This window comes from Danio rerio, chromosome 5 (assembly GCF_049306965.1).
Source record: "Danio rerio strain Tuebingen ecotype United States chromosome 5, GRCz12tu, whole genome shotgun sequence".
Lineage (NCBI taxonomy): Eukaryota > Metazoa > Chordata > Actinopteri > Cypriniformes > Danionidae > Danio > Danio rerio.
Genome location: NC_133180.1, coordinates 6,326,402 through 6,347,500, shown reverse-complemented (window position 1 = coordinate 6,347,500; position 21,099 = coordinate 6,326,402). Strand labels below are relative to the sequence as shown.

Here is a 21,099-nt window from a genome sequence, read left to right as displayed (position 1 = left end):
GTCACTAATTACTCTTTATTTACTCATTATCAAGCAGTTATAAACCTTTATGAGTTTATTTCTTCTGTTGAGCAAAAAATAAGTTATTTTGAGAAAAGCTGAAAACCATTAAAATCTGTTGTAGCTTTCTTTAATATATCTAAAACAGTAAAAAGAAACTCAAACAGGTTTGGAACAAGTGAAGCAAACGATGACAGAATTTTCGATTTGAGTGAACTATCCCTTTAAGTGTATAAGCAATCCAAATACACTGTTCATTTACATCCATCCAAGGTAAATAAAAATAAAAATAACTCCCTAATTTTATCATAATTTCCAGTCCGACTCTAAACCCGTCCCTCTCTGTGAGCATACTCTGCTCTAATTGGTCAGGTGGCATTAGTCTGTTCTGATTAGTCAAGTTACCTACTCTGCACTACTTATTTAGAAGATTTCACTGTTCTTTGATTGGTCAGGTGACCACACTCTTCTCTAAATGGTCAGGTGACCACACTCTGCTCTGATTGGCCAGATGACCTCATGCTGCTCTAACTGGTGAAATAGCCATACTCTGCTATAATTGATCAAATGACCACACTCTGCTCTGATTGGTTAGATGACCACATTCGCTCTAATTGGTGGCCCTACTCTGCTCTGGTTGGTCAGATGACCACACTCTTCTCTGATTGGTCAGGTGACCACACTCTGCTCTGATTGCCCAGATGACCCCATGTTGCTCTCACTTTTCAATTAGCCATACTCTGCTATTATTGGTCAAATGACCACACTCTGCTCTGATTGGTTAGCTGACCACATTCTGCTCTAATTGGTGGCCCTACTCCGCTCTGGTTGGTCAGATGACCACACTCTTCTCTGATTGGTCAGATGGCCCCATGCTGCTCTCACTGATCAAATAGCCCTACTCTGCTATAATTGGCTGGATGACCACACTCTGCTCTGATTGGTTAGATGTCCACATTCTGCTCTTATTGGTGGCCCTACTCTGCTCTGGTTGGTCAGATGACCACACTCTTCTGTGATTGGTCAGATGACCACACTCTGCTCTTTTTAGCCAGATAACCCAATGCTGCTCTCACTGGTCAAATAGCCCTACTCGGCTATAATTGGCTGGATGACCAAACTCTGCTCTGATTGGTTAGATGACCACATTCTGCTCTTATTGGTGGCCCTACTCCGCTCTGGTTGGTCAGATGACCACACTCTTCTCTGATTGGTCAGATGGCCCCATGCTGCTCTCACTGATCAAATAGCCCTACTCTGCTATAATTGGCTGGATGACCACACTCTGCTCTGATTGGTTAGATGTCCACATTCTGCTCTTATTGGTGGCCCTACTCTGCTCTGGTTGGTCAGATGACCACACTCTTCTGTGATTGGTCAGATGACCACACTCTGCTCTTTTTAGCCAGATAACCCAATGCTGCTCTCACTGGTCAAATAGCCCTACTCGGCTATAATTGGCCGGATGACCACACTCTGCTCTGATTGGTTAGATGACCACATTCTGCTCTAAATGGTGGCCCTACTCTTCTTTGATTGGTCAGATGACCACATACTTGTCTGATTGGTCAGATGACCACACTCTGCTCTTATTGGCCAGATGGCCCCATGCTGTTCTCACTGATCAAATAGCCCTACTCGGCCATAATTGGCCAGATAACCAAACTCTGCTCTGATTGGTTAGATGACCACATTCTGCTGTAATTGGTGGCCATACTCTTCTCTGATTGGTCAGATGATCCCACTCTCAAAAAGCCCACTCTTTATTCATTGGCTGTTGACTTGTGTAGGAAAGCAAACTGGATTTCAGCACGTGTGCAGTGAACATTAACAAAGGTATCAATTTTACAGTATCAATATATCATCCATGCAAAACTGCATCTTCTTGACCTGTCGACATGCAAAAAACTAAACTCTTCCAGTCTCATCTGTAACTACATTGCCACACACTGATGAAGACCAATGAGGACCATAGATTAATATAATGAAAATGTGTTTCAAATCTGCATAAGTGTGTGTAGGACGTGAGACTGGAGTTATTGATCTTGATTAGGAGAAAGGGACTCGACCAGCGACTGTCAGGATCCAGCCCTGTCACTCCTGTCTGTGTTTAATGTCTCTCTGTTTGTTTTGTGTATTAGCACATGGTTGTCTCTTTTGTTGTGTTGGCCATGTGCTCCCCTTGTCCTTCCTCCTTGGTTTCCTATGCCTCGGCCCCGTTTAGTCCTTGTTTGTCTAATTATGTTCATTTTCCACTAGTCTTTGCCGGTTCGTCATACTATCTTTTGTGTTCTTGTCGCTGATCTTGTTTAGTGCTTGATAGAGGTTTTTAATAGTCTAGTTTTGTTTCTTTTGGCTAGCCTTAGTCTAGTGCTAGTCTTTTTGATCTTTATCTCGAATTCATTTATCCTTTTGATTCTGTTTATTTATTTTTCTTCTTTCAGCAAGGTGGCTGTCGTTTTCATTTTTCATTTTGTTTGTAGTTTAAGACTAATTTTGAGTTTTCATTTTGCCATTTTTGTAATCCCTTATCCCAGTCTGCACCTAGTTTTTTGTTAGTTCTTTATTTTTTAGTTCCTGTTGTTGTTGTGTTTTGCTTTCTATTTTATTTCTAGCTATATCTTATTTCAATCGCCCTTTTGTTTTAGTTTTTAGTAGTTTTATTTAGTTCCTTATTCGTTTCATTTTATTTCTCGAGCTCTATTTCCCTCCCTCCTAAATATTTATTTTTGTTCTAGTTTTTTGCCTGCTCTTTTTAATTTTTTTGTCTCCCCAGCTGTCTATTCCTGTTGTGTTGCTTGTCACTTGCCTCCTGATTCTTCGCTGGTTGTGGATTCACTTGATTGATGTTCCATCTGTTTGCCACCCCTGTCCCAAACCGGAGGTTCGGCTAGCTACTTATTGACTGCTTGGCCTGAAGTTTGGAATTTCCCCTTTCCCGACCAGCCTGTTTCACTCCCCATAAGACACTCCCCTCTGTATCATCCTGAAGTCCTGAGTCTCCTCCCCTCACCAGCCTGTTCTCCTGCCATCACCCTTCACTATTGTGCGGACTGTCCTTCTGCGTTGCCTTGTTTACCTCCTGTAAATAAACCTTGTGTTCTCCTGTCTATTCTGCGTTTGAGTCCTCCTTGCCAACCGTGACAGCGACCTAACTTGACTTGATCTCTGACTCTCTGAAGACATTTTCCATTCACAAAGACATACCTTATGCACTATATGATTGGTAATATCACTGTGTTAATAAACACACAACCTCATAGTCTTTAATGCTGCCTTTCCAGGAGCAGCCCTCATTGAAGCACACGGCTGGAAGATTTTCAACTTCTCTTCTGGCAGCATTGTCGGGAAACGCCTGCAGGAAAACACATGGAAAGTGCAAGCTCTGCAGTTTAAGGTTTGGCTTTAAATCATATTCAAATGTTCATATCTGATGATTTTTGTGCTTACGCAGCCTTGTTTGAGGATTGACGTGGGCTCTTCGAAGATGTCCTCTTTGATGCAGGCATTACATTTCTGTGGTCCAGATCTGACATGACATCAGAGCACAGATTTGATAGTTTGACATCCACATTTTAGCTTTAATAACGTTTGAGTATTGGTGGTGTAGTTTGAGTGTTAAAATTTGCAATTTATATACATATACACCATATAAAATACAAAAAAATATGTGTATGTCTCAAAGATTCATTCATTCATTCATTTTCTTGTCGGCTTAGTCCCTTTATTAATCCGGGGTTGCCACAGCGGAATGAACCGCCAACTTATCCAGCAGGTTTTTTACGCAGCGGATGCCGTTCCAGCTACAACCCATCTCTGGGAAACATTCACACACACACTCATACACTACGGACAATTTAGCCTACCCGATTCACCTGTACCGCATGTCTTTGGAGTGTGGGGGGAAACCGGAGCACCCGGAGGAAACCCACGCGAAGGCAGGGAGAACATGCAAACTCCACACAGAAACACCAACTGAGCCGAGGTTCGAACCAGCGACTTTTAGCTGTGAGGCGACAGCACTACCTACTGCGTCACTGCCTCACCCCGTCTCAAAGATTCATTAATTAATTTTCCTTCGGCTTAGTCTCTTTATTCATCAGGGGTCGCCACAGCGGAATGAACCGCCAACTTATCCAGCATATATTTTACACTGCAGATGCTCTTCCTGCTGCAACCCAGTACTGGGAAACACCCATACACACTCATTCACACTACGGCCAATTTAGTTCATCCAGTTTACCTATAGCGCATGTGTTTGGACTGTGGGGGCAGCCGGAGGAAACCCAAGCCAACACGGGGAGAACATGCAAACTCCACACAGAAATGCCACCTGACCCAGCCGATGCTCAAACCAGCGACCTTCTTGCTGTGAGACGACAGTGCTAACCACTGAGCCACCGTGCCCCCTTGATCTCTGATGTAATGGTTTAAATTTCTCGCATCAGAACTGAGCTTGATCCGCCAAACCAGCGCATGTGTTTTAGATCAGCGGTGTGAATTACCCAACAGTCCGGTTGAAGCAGTAAGAGCAAAAGCGATGGCCGCACTGAGCTTGGAACGGTCTCCTCAGAATGTTCTGACAGCAGTTGCATAAATGTTTATCTTCAAGTTTGTTGGCCAGAATCTTCTTCGGGAACCCTGGCTTGTTGTTCTCCATGGAGGACGGAGGAGAGGGTTCTTGAGCTGCCATGATCCCCTCTAAACCTTCCTGATCTGAACAAAAAGACAAAAAACACCATCACATATACAGTTGAAGTCAAGATTATTATCCCTCCTGTGAAATTTCTTTTCATTTTTCACAGTATTTCCTATAATATTTTTTTTCTTCTGGAGAAAGTCTTATTTGTTTTATTTCGGCTAGAATAAAAGCATTTTTTTTAACAATATTATTAGCCCCTTTACGCTATATATATATTTTCGATTGTCTACAGAACAAACCATTGTTATACTACATAAGCCCCTTTCACACAGTGATACCGGTAAATATCTGGAAGATTTCCAGAACGACTTTATCGGTAGATTCACAAAAGTGCTGTTCACACAGTCGAGGACGTTACGGAATTTTTCCGGAAAAGACCGTTCACACATCCATTCTAAAATAGCGCTAAATTCTGACATCAATAATCAGAAATGAGCTCTAAACAGCAGGGCTTGTATTTGTAAACATTTGACTACATCATAAACTCTGTTGATGAATCAGTATTGTGAACAACTTCGATGAAAACATATAGAGAAACACTTTCGCATGTCGAGATGTTCATTATATGTGTTTGTGCTGGCGCTCACAGGCTGTTTCACAGGCACACGCAAAGCTTGAAGGTAAACAAACAACGGCTTATCATAAGCATCCTATCGATGATTATTTACACGGTTGGCATTAAGATGAACATATAAACATTCTCTGACTAATTTCTAGCAGCTAAATGTGTCTGGAAAAATATTCACAGGCTTTTATTCTCATAAACCGCGCGGACGTGAATGCGTCTGACTGTTGTGATTAGCTAAAGTAGCATCAGCATGTTCTAGACGCGCACGCGCTCTTTCCGGTAAGCTTCCTTCTGCGTTCTCACATCGCAGCATTCCGGCAATGGTAATGTTACAACTTCTCTTTCCGGAAAATAGCCAGAACGAATTTACCGGTATTTTTTAAAAGGGCCTGTTCACACATACAGACCTTTCCAGAAAATTGCCGGTAATTTTCCGGAAAGGTCTGTGTGTGTGAAAGGGGCTAAAAACTTGGCTAATTACTCTAACCTGCCTAGTTCACCTAATTAACCTAGTTAAGCCTTTAAATGTCACTTTAAACTGTATAGAAATGTCTTAAAAATATCTAGTCAAATATTATTTACTGTCATTATGACAAAGAAAAAATAAATCAGGGATTAGAAATAAGTTATTAAATTTATTATGCTTAGAAATGTGTTGAAAAAGTCTGGTCTCCGTTAAACAGAAATTGTGAGAGAGAAAAAATATACAGGGGAGCGAATAATTCTGACTTCAACTTTAGATAAAACAGTCACTTTACAATAGGCTTTCTTAGTTAATGTTACTAAGACTGAACAATTCATAGTTTGATATTTACTGAACTGTGAGTTGGTCAGGATGACAGGATGAGCAACATGTGTGAACGGAGTGCATGTATGAAATTGTAGTCCAAAATGGTGGATTTGTAGTCCGGAAGCTAATGTGTGTGAATTCCAGCGATCAATAGATTTACGATCGCTGGTGATCGTGAAACATGTGTTTATTCATGAGGTTTTTATTTATGGTGAAAAAAATTCATTGCTGTAAATTAGCCTAATTAATAATCCATAGCAAAGAATAAAATTAAATAGGCATTGGCACTCAAGATGTCAAATGAAACATAAAATAAACCCATTGTGCCAAAGTTTATATTTTGTAAGTATAATTTGTACAATAAATAAATAAATAGAATAATATAACCATATAACATTAAATAATATAATATAGTAATTAATAATTATATAATACAAACTTTAACTATAATATTTCATTAATTGTAGGTATTTATTTATGATGAAAAAAAAACATTTTATCACTGTAAATTATCATTAGCCTAATTATTAATCCCCAAAATTAAATATAAGATCTCAAATTAAATATAAGATGTAAAATTAAACACAAAATACTACATTTTATGGGTTTCAAGATAATTTGTACAGTGAAATAAATATAATACAATAACGGCATAATAACAAATAACATATCAATATAAAAAATAATATGATGATTAATAATAATATAATTTAAACTTTAAAATTTATATTTATTATCCATGTGCTTATTTATAATGTATTTATGATGAAAACAATAATTAGGCAGTTATTATATTAAATTTATTTATTTTACTGTACAAATTATACTTACAAACATAAAATATGGAACAATGTGTGATCTTAAGCACAAGATGTGAAATGAAGCACGAAATAAACACATTGTGCCATATTTTATGATTTGCAGGCTTAATGTGTACAATAAAATAAATAAATAAATATAATAGCATAATATAATAATAATAAATAATATAGTAATTAGCATAACATAATAATAATAAATAATATAGTTATTAATAATAATGTAATTCAAACTTTTTAAATAATATTTCATTAATTGTAGGTTTTTATTTATGATTAAAAAAAAAACATTTTATCACTGTAAATTATCATTAGCCTAATCATTAATCCCCAAAAATAAATATGAGATCTAAAATTAAATATAAGATGTAAAATGAAACACACAATAAACACAAAATTCCATATTTTATGGGTTTTAAGCATAATTTGTACAGTAAAATAAATAAATATAAAATGATAACGCCATAATAATGCATAGCATAATATAATAAATAAAATATAATGATTATTATATAATATAATTTAAACTTTAAAATTTTAATTTAATATCCATGTGCTTATTTATACGGTATTTATTTATGATGAAAAAAAATGCCGTTATCACAATATATTTATTCATTTTCCTGTACAAATTATACTTACAAACATAAAATATGGGACAATGTGTGATCTAAAATTAAGCACAAGATGTTAAGTAAACACATTATTCCATATTTTATCGTTTATGCGTATAATTTTTACAGTAAAATAAATAAATATAATAACATTATGGCGCAGTGGGTAGCACGTTCACTTGACAGCAAGAAGGTCGCTGGTTCGAGCTTCGGCTGGGTCAGTTAGTAATTCTCTGTGGAGCTTGCATGTTCTCCCCGCGTTCGCGTGGGTTTCCTCCAGGTGCTCCAGGCTGCATTCCAAAGACATGTGGTACAGGTGAATTGGGTAAGCTAAATTGTCCATAGTTTATGAGTGTAAATGAGTGTGTAAGGATGTTTTCCAGAGATGGGTTGTAGCTGGAAGGGCATCCGCTGCGTAAAACATATGCTGGTTAAGTTGGCGGTTCATTCCACTGTGGCGACCCCAGATTAATAAACGGACTAAGCCGTAAAGAAAATGAATGAATAAATAAATATAATAATAAACAATATAGTAATTAATATTAATATAATTCAAACTTTTAAAATAATATTTTATTAATTTTGGGTATTTATTTATATGTAAATTAACATTAACCTAATCATTAATGCACAAAATTAAATATAAGATCTAAAATTAAATATAAGATGTAAAATTAAACACAAAATAAACACATTGTGCCATATTTTATGATTTGCAGACTTAATGAGTACAATAAAATAAATCAATAAATGAATATAATAACATAATATAATAATAAATAATATATTAATAATAATATAATTCAAACTTTAACAATAATATTTCATTCATTTTAGGTATTTATTTATAATGAAAAAAAAAAACATTTTATCGCCGTAAATTATCATTAGCCTAATTAATAATCCACAAAATTAAATATAAGATCTAAAATTAAATATAAGATGTAAAATTAAACACAAAATAAACACATTGTGCATATTTTATGATTTGCAGGCTTAATGTGTACAATCAAATAAATAAATATATTAACATAATATAATAATAAATAATATAATAATAATAATAATAATAATAATAATAATAATAATAATAATTATAATATAATTCAAACTTTTAAAAATAATATTTCATTAATTGTAGGTAATTATTTATGATTAAAAAAAAAACAATTTATCACTGTAAATTATCATTAGCCTAATTATTAATCCCCTAAATTAAAAATAGGAACTAAAATTAAATATAAGATGTAAAATAAAACATAGTAAATAATGAAAAATAGTCATTAATAATTATATAATACAAACTTTAACAATAATATTTCATTAATTGTAGGTATTTATTTATGATAAAAAAAACATGTTATCACTGTAAATTATCATTAACCTAATCATTAATCCCCTAAATTAAATATAAGATCTAAAATTAAATATATAAGGTCTAAAATTTAATATAAGATGTCAAATGAAGCACAAAATAAACACATTGTGCCATATTTTATGATTTGCAGGCTTGATGTGTGTAATAAAATAAATATGATATAACTACAATAACAAATAAATACTACTAATAATAAATCAATTATTGTATGGCTTATTATGCATCATTTAATAAGATTGTCACTATATGCTATCACTTGCGCATAGTAAAAATACAAACCTCTCATCTAAAATAACCAGATCAACATTATTAAACCCTAAAAGCTTTAATAACTGACAGTGAGCGGGTCTCTAAACCCGAAAGCCAGTCTCTTTGTTTCTGTTTCAGTTTTGCTTTATGTCCTATACAGTATGTTTCCACACAAACATGCACGCGCAAATGCTACATACAAAATAATGTACAGTAGTGTAAAACATCCACACGACAAGAAGCTTTTTCATGCATGTCCGACAGCACTTTTTTTTTTTTTGGTCAGATATCGACCATGCATCTCGTCGATATACATCATCATACAGTCAGCTGACAATTGCACATCTCATCTTTTTCCCTCTGTTGCTAAGCAAATGCAACATCTTTTCTGGGGGTTGTTGCGTCCGTTCTGTGCCGCCACGCCTCTTTTACATGCATTAAAGAGATATGGCGAGCCTGACAATCAACGTAGATGCAATAAAAATGAGAAAGGAAGCATGGATTTGAACGGAAAGCAATGCACGGATTGCATTGACTTACCGCACCGCGCCGGGATTTTCCGTTCATTTGCTCGGTTGCGCTTTGCCTGTGCTGGACGGAGGCTGCTGTGTTTTGGTGGTCGACATTGTTGAGAGGAGCGCGTGCTCTTTCACAGGATTACGTCATAATGTGTGCGTGCACTGGGCTTTTGGATCTCTGAGGCAGGTTTTTTTTTTTTTCTAACAGGAGGACTGTCTATAATGATAAGCTGCTGAGATACAGGATAGCCTAATGGTTGGATGAAAATAGGCCTATTTAATGATTTAAAAAATATAGATTTGACTGTGTAATATCAGTTTAAATGTGTAACATTTATGTTCTTACATTTATTATTTATTTATTTATTCATTTATTTATTTATTTATTTTTTATTTTTTTTATTTATTTATTTATTTATTATTTTTGAGTGCATAATGTAATTGTACCAAAGATGTATTGCTGACAAAAATGTTATTGTTAAATAATAATAATAATAAAAATGCAGTTTTATTTTTATTATTTATATTTTTATAATTTATATTTCATATTTTATAAGTAAATATGTTTTTTAATGGTTGAGTGAAAATAGGCCTATATAATAATGAAAAATATAGGACTGTATAATATACATTTACATGCAGGGGCATAGCAATAACAGGGGGATACATCGCCCTTGCTTTTAGACACAGGCCATTTAGAAACAGGTGATTAATAATAAAATTAACTTAAAATTTTGGATCTCATTTAGCTGTCCCCCAGACTTTTAAAATGTCAGCTTCACCCCTGTTTACATATGTGACATTTATGTTCTTAAATTTATTTATTAATACACACACATATATATATATATATATATATATATATATACAAACACACACACACACACACTACAAATTACAGTACACTACAAATTACTGTAAAAAATATACACGAACCATAAAATATAGCACAATGTGTTTATTTTGTGCTAAATTTTACGTCTTATATTTAATTTTAGATCTTATATTTAATTTTGTGCAGTAATAATAAGTTTAATGATAATTTACAGTTGTAATTTTTTATCCTAAATAAATACCTAAATTACAAAAAAAATTGCTGTTAAAGTTTGAATTAATTATTATTTATTATTATATTTATTGATTCATTCATTCATCAGGTGTCGCCACAGCGGAATGAACCGCCAACTTATCCAGCATATGTTTTATGCAGCGGATGCCTTTCCGGCTGCAACCCATCTCTGGGAAACATCCACACACACTCATTTACACTCATACACAACGAACAATTTATTTTACCCAATTCACCTGTACCGCTTGTGTTTGGACAAATGTGTCATGTGACTCTAAAGAAAATCATCTTTAAAATCACTAGAAAAAATATTAAATTAAAAGCATTAAATATTAAATTGAAGTAGAAATTATTAGCCCCCCAAAAAACATTCAAAACATTTCTAAACATAATAGTTTTAATAACTCATTTCTAATAACTGATTTATTTTATCGCTTTATAGCTATTCAGTTTTGACTAGTATGTATTCCAGCTGGGACTAGTACAGTTAGTTGCCTATTCTTTAGATACTAGTACTCATTCATTAGATACTAGCAGTGGTGTAAAGTTACTAATTACAAACTCAAATTACTGTAATTAATTACTTTTTCTCAGGAATTGTAATTTACTGAGTAGTTTTAAAAATGTGTACTTCTACTCTCACTTGAGTACATGTTTAGTGCTGTATCGGTACTTTTACTCCGCTACTTTCCTTCAGTCTGCAGTCACTGCTTTATTTTTTCTTGTCTATGGGGATTAGAAAGCTCAGTCCTGTGATTCCTGTCCAATCAAATCACACACAGAAGGTAAATCACATCATAATGAACTACCTGAAGACATGAGCGATTTATAAATGCAGCAAACTGTTTGGAAGCATTAAATGTGTCCAAGAAGATGTCCAAAACCTTTACACGCACTGACCCAGAGACTGTTTACATGCACATCACTGATAAGAAGATGACGGATGTTTACTGTATGGGGACCGAAATGGCCTTAAACACCCAGCAAGCACAAGACATTAACATGACGTCGTATTGACGTTGTACTCCAATGTCGTGGGGACGTTGCGTTTTGTTGGGTATTTACTATGATCTTCTAAAGCTGCTTTGAAACAATTTACATTGTAAACGTGCTATACAAATAAGTGTGAATTAAATTGAAATGAAACATCGGGTTGACGTCAGAACTCAATGTTAGACCAACGTCAATGTCCAACCGAAAACCAACCAAATATCAACGTCTAATGATGTCACAGCTTGAAGTTGTGTGGGCGTTACCACTATGACGTCTATCAGATGTTGGATTTTGGTTGCCATACCTGATGAATAAATGTCAGAAATTGACGTCAATATGATGTTGGTTTAAGATGTTGGCTCGACGCTGGATTTTGGTCACTTTCTAACAACCTAAAATCGACCAAATATCAACGTCATTTAACGTTGTCAATAGTCATCAAAATAACGTTATCCTTAGACGCTGGCTAGACATTGAATTTTGGTCACTTGACATCACAACCTAAATCTAACCTAATATTAACATCCTATTACGTTGTGTGACGTGTGTGAATGTTACGTTTACACACACGTCCACAAATTATAAACGCATCAGTTTTTCACAGCGTAATACTCACTACTCACACTGAAAAAAATGATTTAGGCCTCTATTAAATTAAACATAATTCAATTTAGTTTATTTTAAACAATTTAATTTAGTTGTTGATTTTATTAAATTATTATTAATCGGGTTTAATGCATGAGTACTTTTAAAAGGGCTACTTTTTACTCATACTTTGAGTAATATTTACAGCAGATACTTTTACTCTACTTGCACTACATTTTTAGGCAAGTAATAATACTTTTACTTGAGTATGATTTTTCAGTACTCTTTCCACCACTGGATACTAGTATCTATTAAATAGATACTAATGATTGATTACTGTCTAATGGATAAATACTAGTATCTAATACATAAGTACTATCTATTTAATAACTACTAGTGTCTAATAAATGAGTTCTAGAATTGAAAGAATAGGCACTAGTATCTAACGACTAAGCACTACTATCTAAAGAATGAGTACTAACGTTAAAGACACTAGTATCTAACAAATAAGCAGTAGTATCTAATGCAGGGGTACCCAAACTTTTCAGCCCGCGACCCCCAAAATAACAACGCCAGTGACTCGCGACCCCCAATATCCTCTGAGGTGGTTATAAATACAGAAACCTTGCATGCAATGATGCAGACACACCAATTAAATTTGTGTCAGTGCTTTAAATGTGCCAGAAAGTATAACCTGATGTTATAAAATCAAAATGCATCTGACGCTATTGCTGCCTTTAATATAATGTAATTACCCCAGGGGTCGCAATCCAATAGAACTAGTAACTATAAGCTACTATAGTAACTATATAGTATATAGTAACTATAAACTACTATTTTTATTTTCAGTATAGTTATGGATAAAATAAGTTAATTCTTATGGTTTAATAAAAATAAATAGATTTTTGGAAATCACCAGGCGATCGCCCTTCATTGCCCGGCGACCCCTCGGGGGATCCCGACCGGCCCACTTTGAGAACCACTGATCTAATGAATAAGTACTAGTACTTAATGGAAAATATACTAGTATCTAAAAAATAAGCACTAGTAACATGAAATTAAATACCAAAACCTGTTATTGATTAATGTCAAAACGACTTGCCATACTCTGCAGATATATGATCCATCCTACCACTAGAGGCGGGATGCTGTTTCATCCTGCAGTTCATCATCCTACCGCTGGAGGCGCTGCAGCACAAGCGCGCACCCGACGCGCGCGCGCTCTCGTCCTCTCGGCATTCCACAGCTGACAGACTCTGAGGGATGAGAGAGGGAAGATGCTAAGGAAATGTTTTCCTTCACCGCAGAAAACAGGCGCCCAAAAACCGCAGAATGTGACTGAACCACCGCAGACGAGCACCGTCAACCAGGTAACGAGCTGTTTGGATATTAACGGTTTATGAATCGCTCCCGTGTGTTTGTGTTGTAATTGACACGTCGCTTTAACGTTAGCTGGCCTCAAACAAACCAGCGCAAATAATTCACCTCACTGAATAAACACGGGAATCAATGAACGCCTTCGCGGAGACAGAATTCACACTTCCCTGTCGGACCTGCAGCGATTTTTAACACCCTACAAAGTGTAGTTTTTCAGTGAGTGTGTATCTGTGCTGTCTGGAGATCATCTTGCTGCTACACTTCTCTGTTATTATGGTAAAACTGACAGCTTTTTTTTTATAGATTTATTTATGTACACTGGCTTTTGTTAACAGACAGGTGAGAGCTGGTAGTTTTGTTATCCACCTTCTATATTATGCTCCTTCTGTGAGTTTATTAATTTAAGTATTGTATATAATTGAATATGACTACTTGTATATGTGATTGAGGTAAAGTTGGTTTTATATTTGCACATTAGTTTATTTTGACAGTCTCTTTATTGTTTTCCAAGCTACTTTAGAAATTTGGTCTGAATTAGCATGCAAGTATGACCTCAAAACAACATAAGCACTATTTAATTGACTGTGAACACTGTTGTACTTTGATTGTCGTTGGCTGCTAATATTATTTCCCTGTTTGGAATTTGCTTAAAACACTTTTCTGAAATTAAATTATTAAGGAGAAAGTCTGAATGTGTGAATGTAAACCAAATTATAAAGGTAAAATTGGTTTTATATTCGCACATTCAGACTTTCCCCTTAATAATATAATTTCATAAAAGTATTATTTACAAGCTTTAAATGGCGAGATCATATTAGCAGCCAACAACTATCAAAGTACAACACTGTTTACAGTCAAATAAACAGTGTTAATGTTGTTTTCAAGTCACACTTGCATGCTAATTCCGATCGAATATTCAAAGTAACATGGTAAACAATAGAGAGACTTTTAAATGAACAAATGTGTGAATATAAAACCAACTTTACCTCTATAACCAAATTTACCTCAATGTGTCTCTGTGTTGTCTGGAGATCATTTTACTGCTACACTACTCTTGTTATGGTAAAACTGAGCTGAGTAATAATATAAGAAAGGTTAAATCAAGGAATGTGCAACTATAAAACCAACTTTACCTTTTTGTTCTGGGTTTCTGCGGGGTCTTAAAATGTCTTAAATCTCAAAATCTACATTTTAGGCCTTAAAAAGTCTTACATTTACTGAAATATTGTGCTGTAGGTCTTAAATCCTGTTTTTTAAGCAGGTCTGCTTTTTTTCTTTTTTCTTGCATGAATTAAATTTATTATAGTTCTTAAAACATTTGTTCATTTTTCTTTTAATTTAAATAAAGTTAATGTTGTAACAAAAAAGTGCATGGATGCAACTAGAGCTTGCTTGTTTTTACACAATATTTAAAATATTTTGCAAAAAAATTTAATTTAAAATATAAAAAAAAATTAATAATAATGTATTAATAAATTATAATAATTTTTTTGATTGGGCAAATGAAAATCATTTCCATCTGGGCCATTTGAAAAAATGTCTTCGCCTTTGGCCTTTTGTGGGTCTAAAAATTCCATTCATATTCATAATGGTCTTAAAAAGTCTTAAATTTAACTCTGTAAAACCTGCCGAAACCCTGTTTGTTAACCAACAGGTGAGAGCTGGTAGTTATTGTGTGGTTATATTATCCTCCTTCTATATTATGCTGCTCCTGTGGGTTTATTAATTCAAGCATTGTATATAATGGAATATTTTATTACTCCTTATATATGTGATTGAGGTAAAGTTGGTTTTATATTTGCACATTAGTTTATTTTGACAGTCTCTATATTGTTTTCCTTGCTACTTTAGAAATTTGGTCTGAATTAGCATGCAAGGATGACCTCAAAACAACATAAGCACTATTTAACTGACTGAGAACACTGCTTTGGCTTTATTCACACCAAAAATATAATCGTTACATATTGTGTATAAGTTTCTTTCTTTTTCCCACTTGGTTTTTTCCAAGTTTGGGTGAACAAAACTACATATTGTATGGCTTTACGCGAGTCTGGACTGCTTTTATGGTGCTTTCTTTCTCTTTTTGGACACTGTCTTTTTATTATGCTGAATAGAACAATTTGAACTCCTCCTTATGTAAACATCTCCCTTTGTTCTCCATTAACAAAAGCTACTGAATTTAACTAAGGACTGTTATAACCATGCTTGTACTGTATCTATCTAATGTATCCACATTGTTATTTCTTAGTTTTCCATAGATGATGTCAGTCGACTGGAATGGACCGATCATGGCCCAAAGTAATTAAAATGGCACATTTTGTGAAATAAAATTTACATCTCCTAACTGGATCCCTAACGAAACCTTCTGGAGATCAATATATTGACCTTTTGACCTTTAGACCGGACGCCGGCTGTCAATATGTTGGGTTAAGAATGTGTGAAGTCGTCAGTCTTTGACACCGCAGTGAGCGTTTTCTTCAAGACCCATCTTTCGTATTCTTGGACTGTTAAAGAAGCTTCGGTCGGCATGTTTACGGCTCTGAAGAAGCTGGTGGGCTCCGAAGCCGTGCAGCTCAGGGATAGAAATATTCCTGCAGGCCTGCAATCCATGAACCAGAGTCTACAGAGACGCTTCGCCAAGGGTGTGCAATATAACAGTAAGAGCTTCATGTTTAATTGTCTTTGAGTAGAGCCACGTACATTTTAGTGTGTTGAAGCTTTCATTCATTGTTTTGAGCTTACATTTAGTCATTTTGTCAACAAGAGGCAATACACACAAGAAGTGATAATTACGGTATACAAAGGAACTGTGTGTGCTCAGAGAAATAAGCACTGGAGTTAGCATTTCTACAGGTGGTTTGTCATGACCACTCATGACTTAGCGATTTAAATCGCCACTGAGAATCTAAAGCATTTATCTATTTATTTTTTCATTTTATTATTATTAGCATTACAATAAATCAGAGGTGAAAATGTTATAAGTTGTTAATATAAAATGTAAATTAAGGCTTTTTTTTTGGCTATTTTATCACATAAAGCTATTGTTTAAAAAATAAATAAACTGTTAATGTCCAGGCACAATATTACTTGAACATTTACCATTTAATTAAAGTACATTGCACAGTACCTTCAACTTCAAAACACAGCCATGAATACTTCATTAGACGAGTAAAATGCCTGTTTAAAATACCATGTTTACCATGAGTAATATTTTAAAGTTGTCATTATTCTAGACCAAAAGCCCACTGGGTTTCTTAAATGCACAACAAGATGTAACTGAATCCTCTTTGCTTTGCATGCAGCTGGTGTGATGGAGTTGTGTAGACTTTGTGTTTTGACATGCGATGCTGTAGCAGTGAGCCAGTCGGCGGTTCTTCATTGATCTCACTTTGAATACTCGTCGTGCTGTTTCCGCAGCCCTATGTTGATAAAAAATGCATGAATGATACACGATCACCCACCTACTGGCCTATTTTTCCAGTCTCTTCTCCTTAGTAGAGGTATCTTTTTTTAGAAACTTAGATATCCCACGATACCAAGCATTTCAGCTGCGAAAAGGGCATTTTTTTTGTGGAAATTTAGCCAGAACTGCTGTATCAGTACAATCCTTCAGTGCAAATACTAAGCAAATCTAGTATGTGATAAATGTGAGATATTTAATCTTGGTTTAGGTCAGTCAATGCACTGTGGTATTTAATTAGATACCATTTATTCAGGACTGTTGAATTTTAGGGTTCATATTAATGTGATCACACTTTACATTAAAGGTGCAGCAGTATGTAAGTTTGACACCCAGTGGTTAAACTAGGTATTGCACTCCTGGTTCAAAACACATTTCCACTCGGCCCCTCCTTTGATGACTCCACGCAAGCGCAAGTTGCCAGATTAACAACACCAACAGTGTGCCTGACTATCCAGCCTAAAGGCTGATTTAAAGCTGATTTAAACCATGTTCTAACTAAAAGCAATGGCACACGATGGAAGAAATATTTTCCATATTAAAAGGAGTTTTTGTCCTTACCAACACTTGACAGTTCTAATTTAGAAACTGCTTCTATTTCTCACAGCTGAACAACAGGAAAGTATGACAATATATCCTAATAACAATTAAGTGCGAATAATGTGAGCTTGAATGCTATTTTACAGATATTTATTGCCATACTACTGAAAGGAGCAGCAGATAGCTGCACCTCAGATCTTAAAAATAAAATAAACCTTTTAAAATAAACTTTAGAAATGTGACTCCATGCAAACCAACAAATATTAGATTCAGCATCTACATTTAATACTGTTAAAGAGGTTTAATATGTATTAATTAGATTGTTAACATTACCATTTCGTTGGAGTGCAGTAAGTGCACTATTCTGTGCTTCTGACTGGCTGTATTTAAATTTCTGTTGCGTTTCGTCTGGTGTAAACATCCAGATTGCTTATCACTGCTAATCTTGTCGCGTATCATGTTGTTAGGACACTGGGTCATAATCTGTGCTTACCTAATGTTTACGTTCGTAATATTTATATTATTTGCTAATTAATAACCACCTATTGAGGAACTCTGAATCTGCGTCTCATTTCGGCGGCTGTTACTGTCCTCCAGAGGTCGCATTTCGGTCGCAGACACATAATTTGAGAGTCTTCATGAATGAATAAATCAAATACACTGTTTTCCACTAGGGCAACCCAGTAGACAATATAATAGGCTAAACTGGCAGTGGGCAGGTTAAAGGGACCAAAACAAAGACAGACGTTCCGGCACGTAACATACATTCTCAAAGCAGAATATCTGACTTCAGCATTGTTTTTCAGATAAACAAGAACGTTCACTTAGCATGTTTCTTAAATATCTGCAAACATATTATGCTATTTTAATGCTTTAGAAGAGTCAAAAACTTGCATAAAACACCTTTAAGGTTTTATTAGTTAATATATTTACTAAAACAAACCAAGAATGAACAATACTTGTACATATATTAATCATAGTTTAAAATTTAGTTAAAGATGGTGTATGTGTATGCTCGGTATTATTTAAAGATGCTGAATGTAAGTTTTTGACACTTCTAAAACATTAATTACAATAATATATAAGCAGATATTTAAGAACTAAGTAAAAAATGCTAAGTAAACTAGGGTTTTTATGGTAGCAAAAATTTAGTATTCGTTACCAATTCCACTGAAAATACACAGTTATCTGCACAACCTTCGATACCAAAGCAAAATTAATGAAAATATACTAATTAACCAACACACTATGTTTGTTAACAAAGTTGAGCAATATTTAAACAGTTTAAAGTTTTTTTTTATAACTTGTTACCTACTGTCTGCTTGTTTCTGTCAGTGAAAATAGTCATCCGTGGGGACAGGAACTCTGGGAAAAGTGCACTTTGGCACCGACTTCAAGGGAAAAAGTTTCTGGAGGAGTACATTCCCACACAGGAGATCCAGGTCACCAGCATTCACTGGAACTACAAAAGTGAGTATCAGATATACCTCTATCCAAAGTTGTAATAAGTGAATTTATTATTAACGAATATTATAGCAAATTACAAACAGAAATATTAGAACGGGGAAAGTAATTGTAGTTATTTCCATACATAATATATTTCTGTCACAATTTATTTTGGCGTACAATTCTCGCTCTTAATAAACCATTATATATGATACAATATATATTTTAGCTTAACAAACTCTTAATTTTTCTGCATATTAATAGTTATTGAGGTTGTAGTTGGGTTTATATATTGGAATAGGGATCTAGAATAAGATCATGTCCTTTATAACTACTAATAAACAGCCAGTATATAAATAAGAGGCAGTGGCGGTTCTAGTTTAAATAGCACCCTGGGCAAAACCACCCCAATATACATTTTCAATAAAAATAACAATTTGTTTATTATTATTATTATTTTTATACAATTACTATTCTAAATAAATTACAAAAAATCAATTCTAAATGTAACTGAACAACAATGTAAAAGACACAACTGGAGTAATAATCTAAGACTTTTGCATGAATATTAACTATGACAGTTTCATTCAATAGATTACTCATTCATGCTGTATAATAATGTTGGGTTGGGACTTTTATTTTGAAGCTTTCAAAAGTGCATAAATTCGTCATAAAACCTAACGAAGGTTAAATGATAGTTTACCCAAAACTGAAAATTCTGTCATCATTTACTCGTCCTTCAGTTGTTCCAAACCAGTTTTAATTTCTATCTTCTTTTGAACACAACAGAAGATATTTTGGAGAAAGTTTTTCCATAGTTTTTCTACTATAGAAGGTAGTAGTTAGTAGGTTTTAGCTTTGTTGAAAATATCTTCTTTCGTATTCAACGATATTAAGAAACTTAAAGGTTTGAGTTTAAAAGGTTCATGACACATGACGAAGTACACATTCGTCGCAGAAGCTCCGGGAATACACTATAAAAAAATCACGGGTTCCATACAATTGATCTGTGTTGGGACAACATGAAGGAAGTAAGTTAACTTAATACACTGAAAACAATGTAATATCAGGAAGTCGAGACAAAAAATATTTTGGCCCAATCCCAATTCTACCCCTTAGCCCACAGGTGTCAAACTCTGTTCCAAAAGGGCCGCAGCTCTGCACAGTTTAGTTCCAACTCTAGTTAAACACACCTGATCAAACTAATTGAGTCCTTCAGGCTTGTTTGAAACCTACAGGTAAGTGTGTTGGAGCAGGGTTGGAACTAAACTGTGCAGGGCTTCGGCCCTCCAGGAATTGAGTTTGACACCCCTGCCTTAGCCCTTCCCCTTACCCCTACCCCTCATTTTGCGCGTTCTCAGGAAGGGGTAGGTGTGTCCCAATTCTCTTTAGCCTGAAGGCGTAGGGCTAAGTGGAAGGGTTAAATACCCCTTGGAATGAAGAATGTTCCAGACCTCACTCGAAATCGAGGGGTAAGAAAATTTCCCAGAATACAACAGCCACAACAACAGGATCGCTAGCTACACCCGGAAATAAGGAGATCCATAAATTAGTAAGGGTGTCACGATCCTCCAGATCCTCGATTCGATTACATTTTCGATTCTAAAGGCACGATTCGATTTGATTTTCGATTATGAATAATTAATTAATTAATGACCAATTAATTATTAGTAGCCTACCGTTTAAACTACTTGACTTGCATGGTCTTTGTTTTACCCATAAACAAATCATACAGTAAATGAATAAAGGCAAGATACACACATAATTACCACCTGTCAATCACTTTTTCTGCGGGACTCGTGAATAGGCAGTGATCTGTGTCGTTATAATGGCGTCGGTAAAAAAGACGCACAACCAACAGGAACCAGCCAACAGTATCTGAGGTGTTCACTAAAATGACTAAGTACAAGTGAGTGAAAGATTGAAGCAGTCCTCTGACTGTCTGGACCTGCTGTCTCGAGCGCATGGCTGTGTGCGTCTGTGTCTGTGTGG

General features: G+C 34.9%; 2 protein-coding genes across 11 annotated transcripts in view; one reads left to right on the top strand and one right to left on the bottom strand.

Moving 5' to 3' along the window:
- LOC100005446 (TNF receptor-associated factor 2-like) overlaps positions 1-9,780 on the bottom strand; it is an 18,295-nt gene extending 8,515 nt beyond the window's left edge. Inside the window, exons 1-4 of one of the 2 annotated variants that reach the window (XM_001344465.8) lie at positions 9,660-9,780; positions 4,506-4,716; positions 3,451-3,529; positions 3,257-3,355 (exon numbers count right to left, since the gene is read on the bottom strand). In XM_001344465.8, coding sequence (XP_001344501.3) covers positions 3,257-3,355; positions 3,451-3,529; positions 4,506-4,693 — 366 coding nt within the window. In that variant the 5' untranslated portion in view covers positions 4,694-4,716; positions 9,660-9,780. The remainder of the gene's footprint in view (positions 1-3,256; positions 3,356-3,450; positions 3,530-4,505; positions 4,717-9,659) is intronic. The other variant, XM_073951908.1, reaches the window with a different exon arrangement.
- Positions 9,781-13,518: 3,738 nt separating this feature from the next.
- rabl6a (RAB, member RAS oncogene family-like 6a) overlaps positions 13,519-21,099 on the top strand; it is a 98,391-nt gene continuing 90,810 nt past the window's right edge. For 6 of the 9 annotated variants that reach the window (XR_012406656.1, XM_073951902.1, XM_068221396.2 and 3 more), the window contains exons 1-3: positions 13,519-13,654; positions 15,920-16,318; positions 18,997-19,131. Coding sequence is in view for 8 of the 9 variants with exons in the window: in XM_073951902.1 (XP_073808003.1) it covers positions 16,189-16,318; positions 18,997-19,131 (265 nt within the window). In the remaining variant the exon portion in view is untranslated. Of the gene's footprint in view, positions 13,655-15,909; positions 16,319-18,996; positions 19,132-21,099 lie in introns of all 9 variants that reach the window. The other 3 variants (XM_073951903.1, XM_073951901.1, XM_073951900.1) reach the window with 1 other exon arrangement.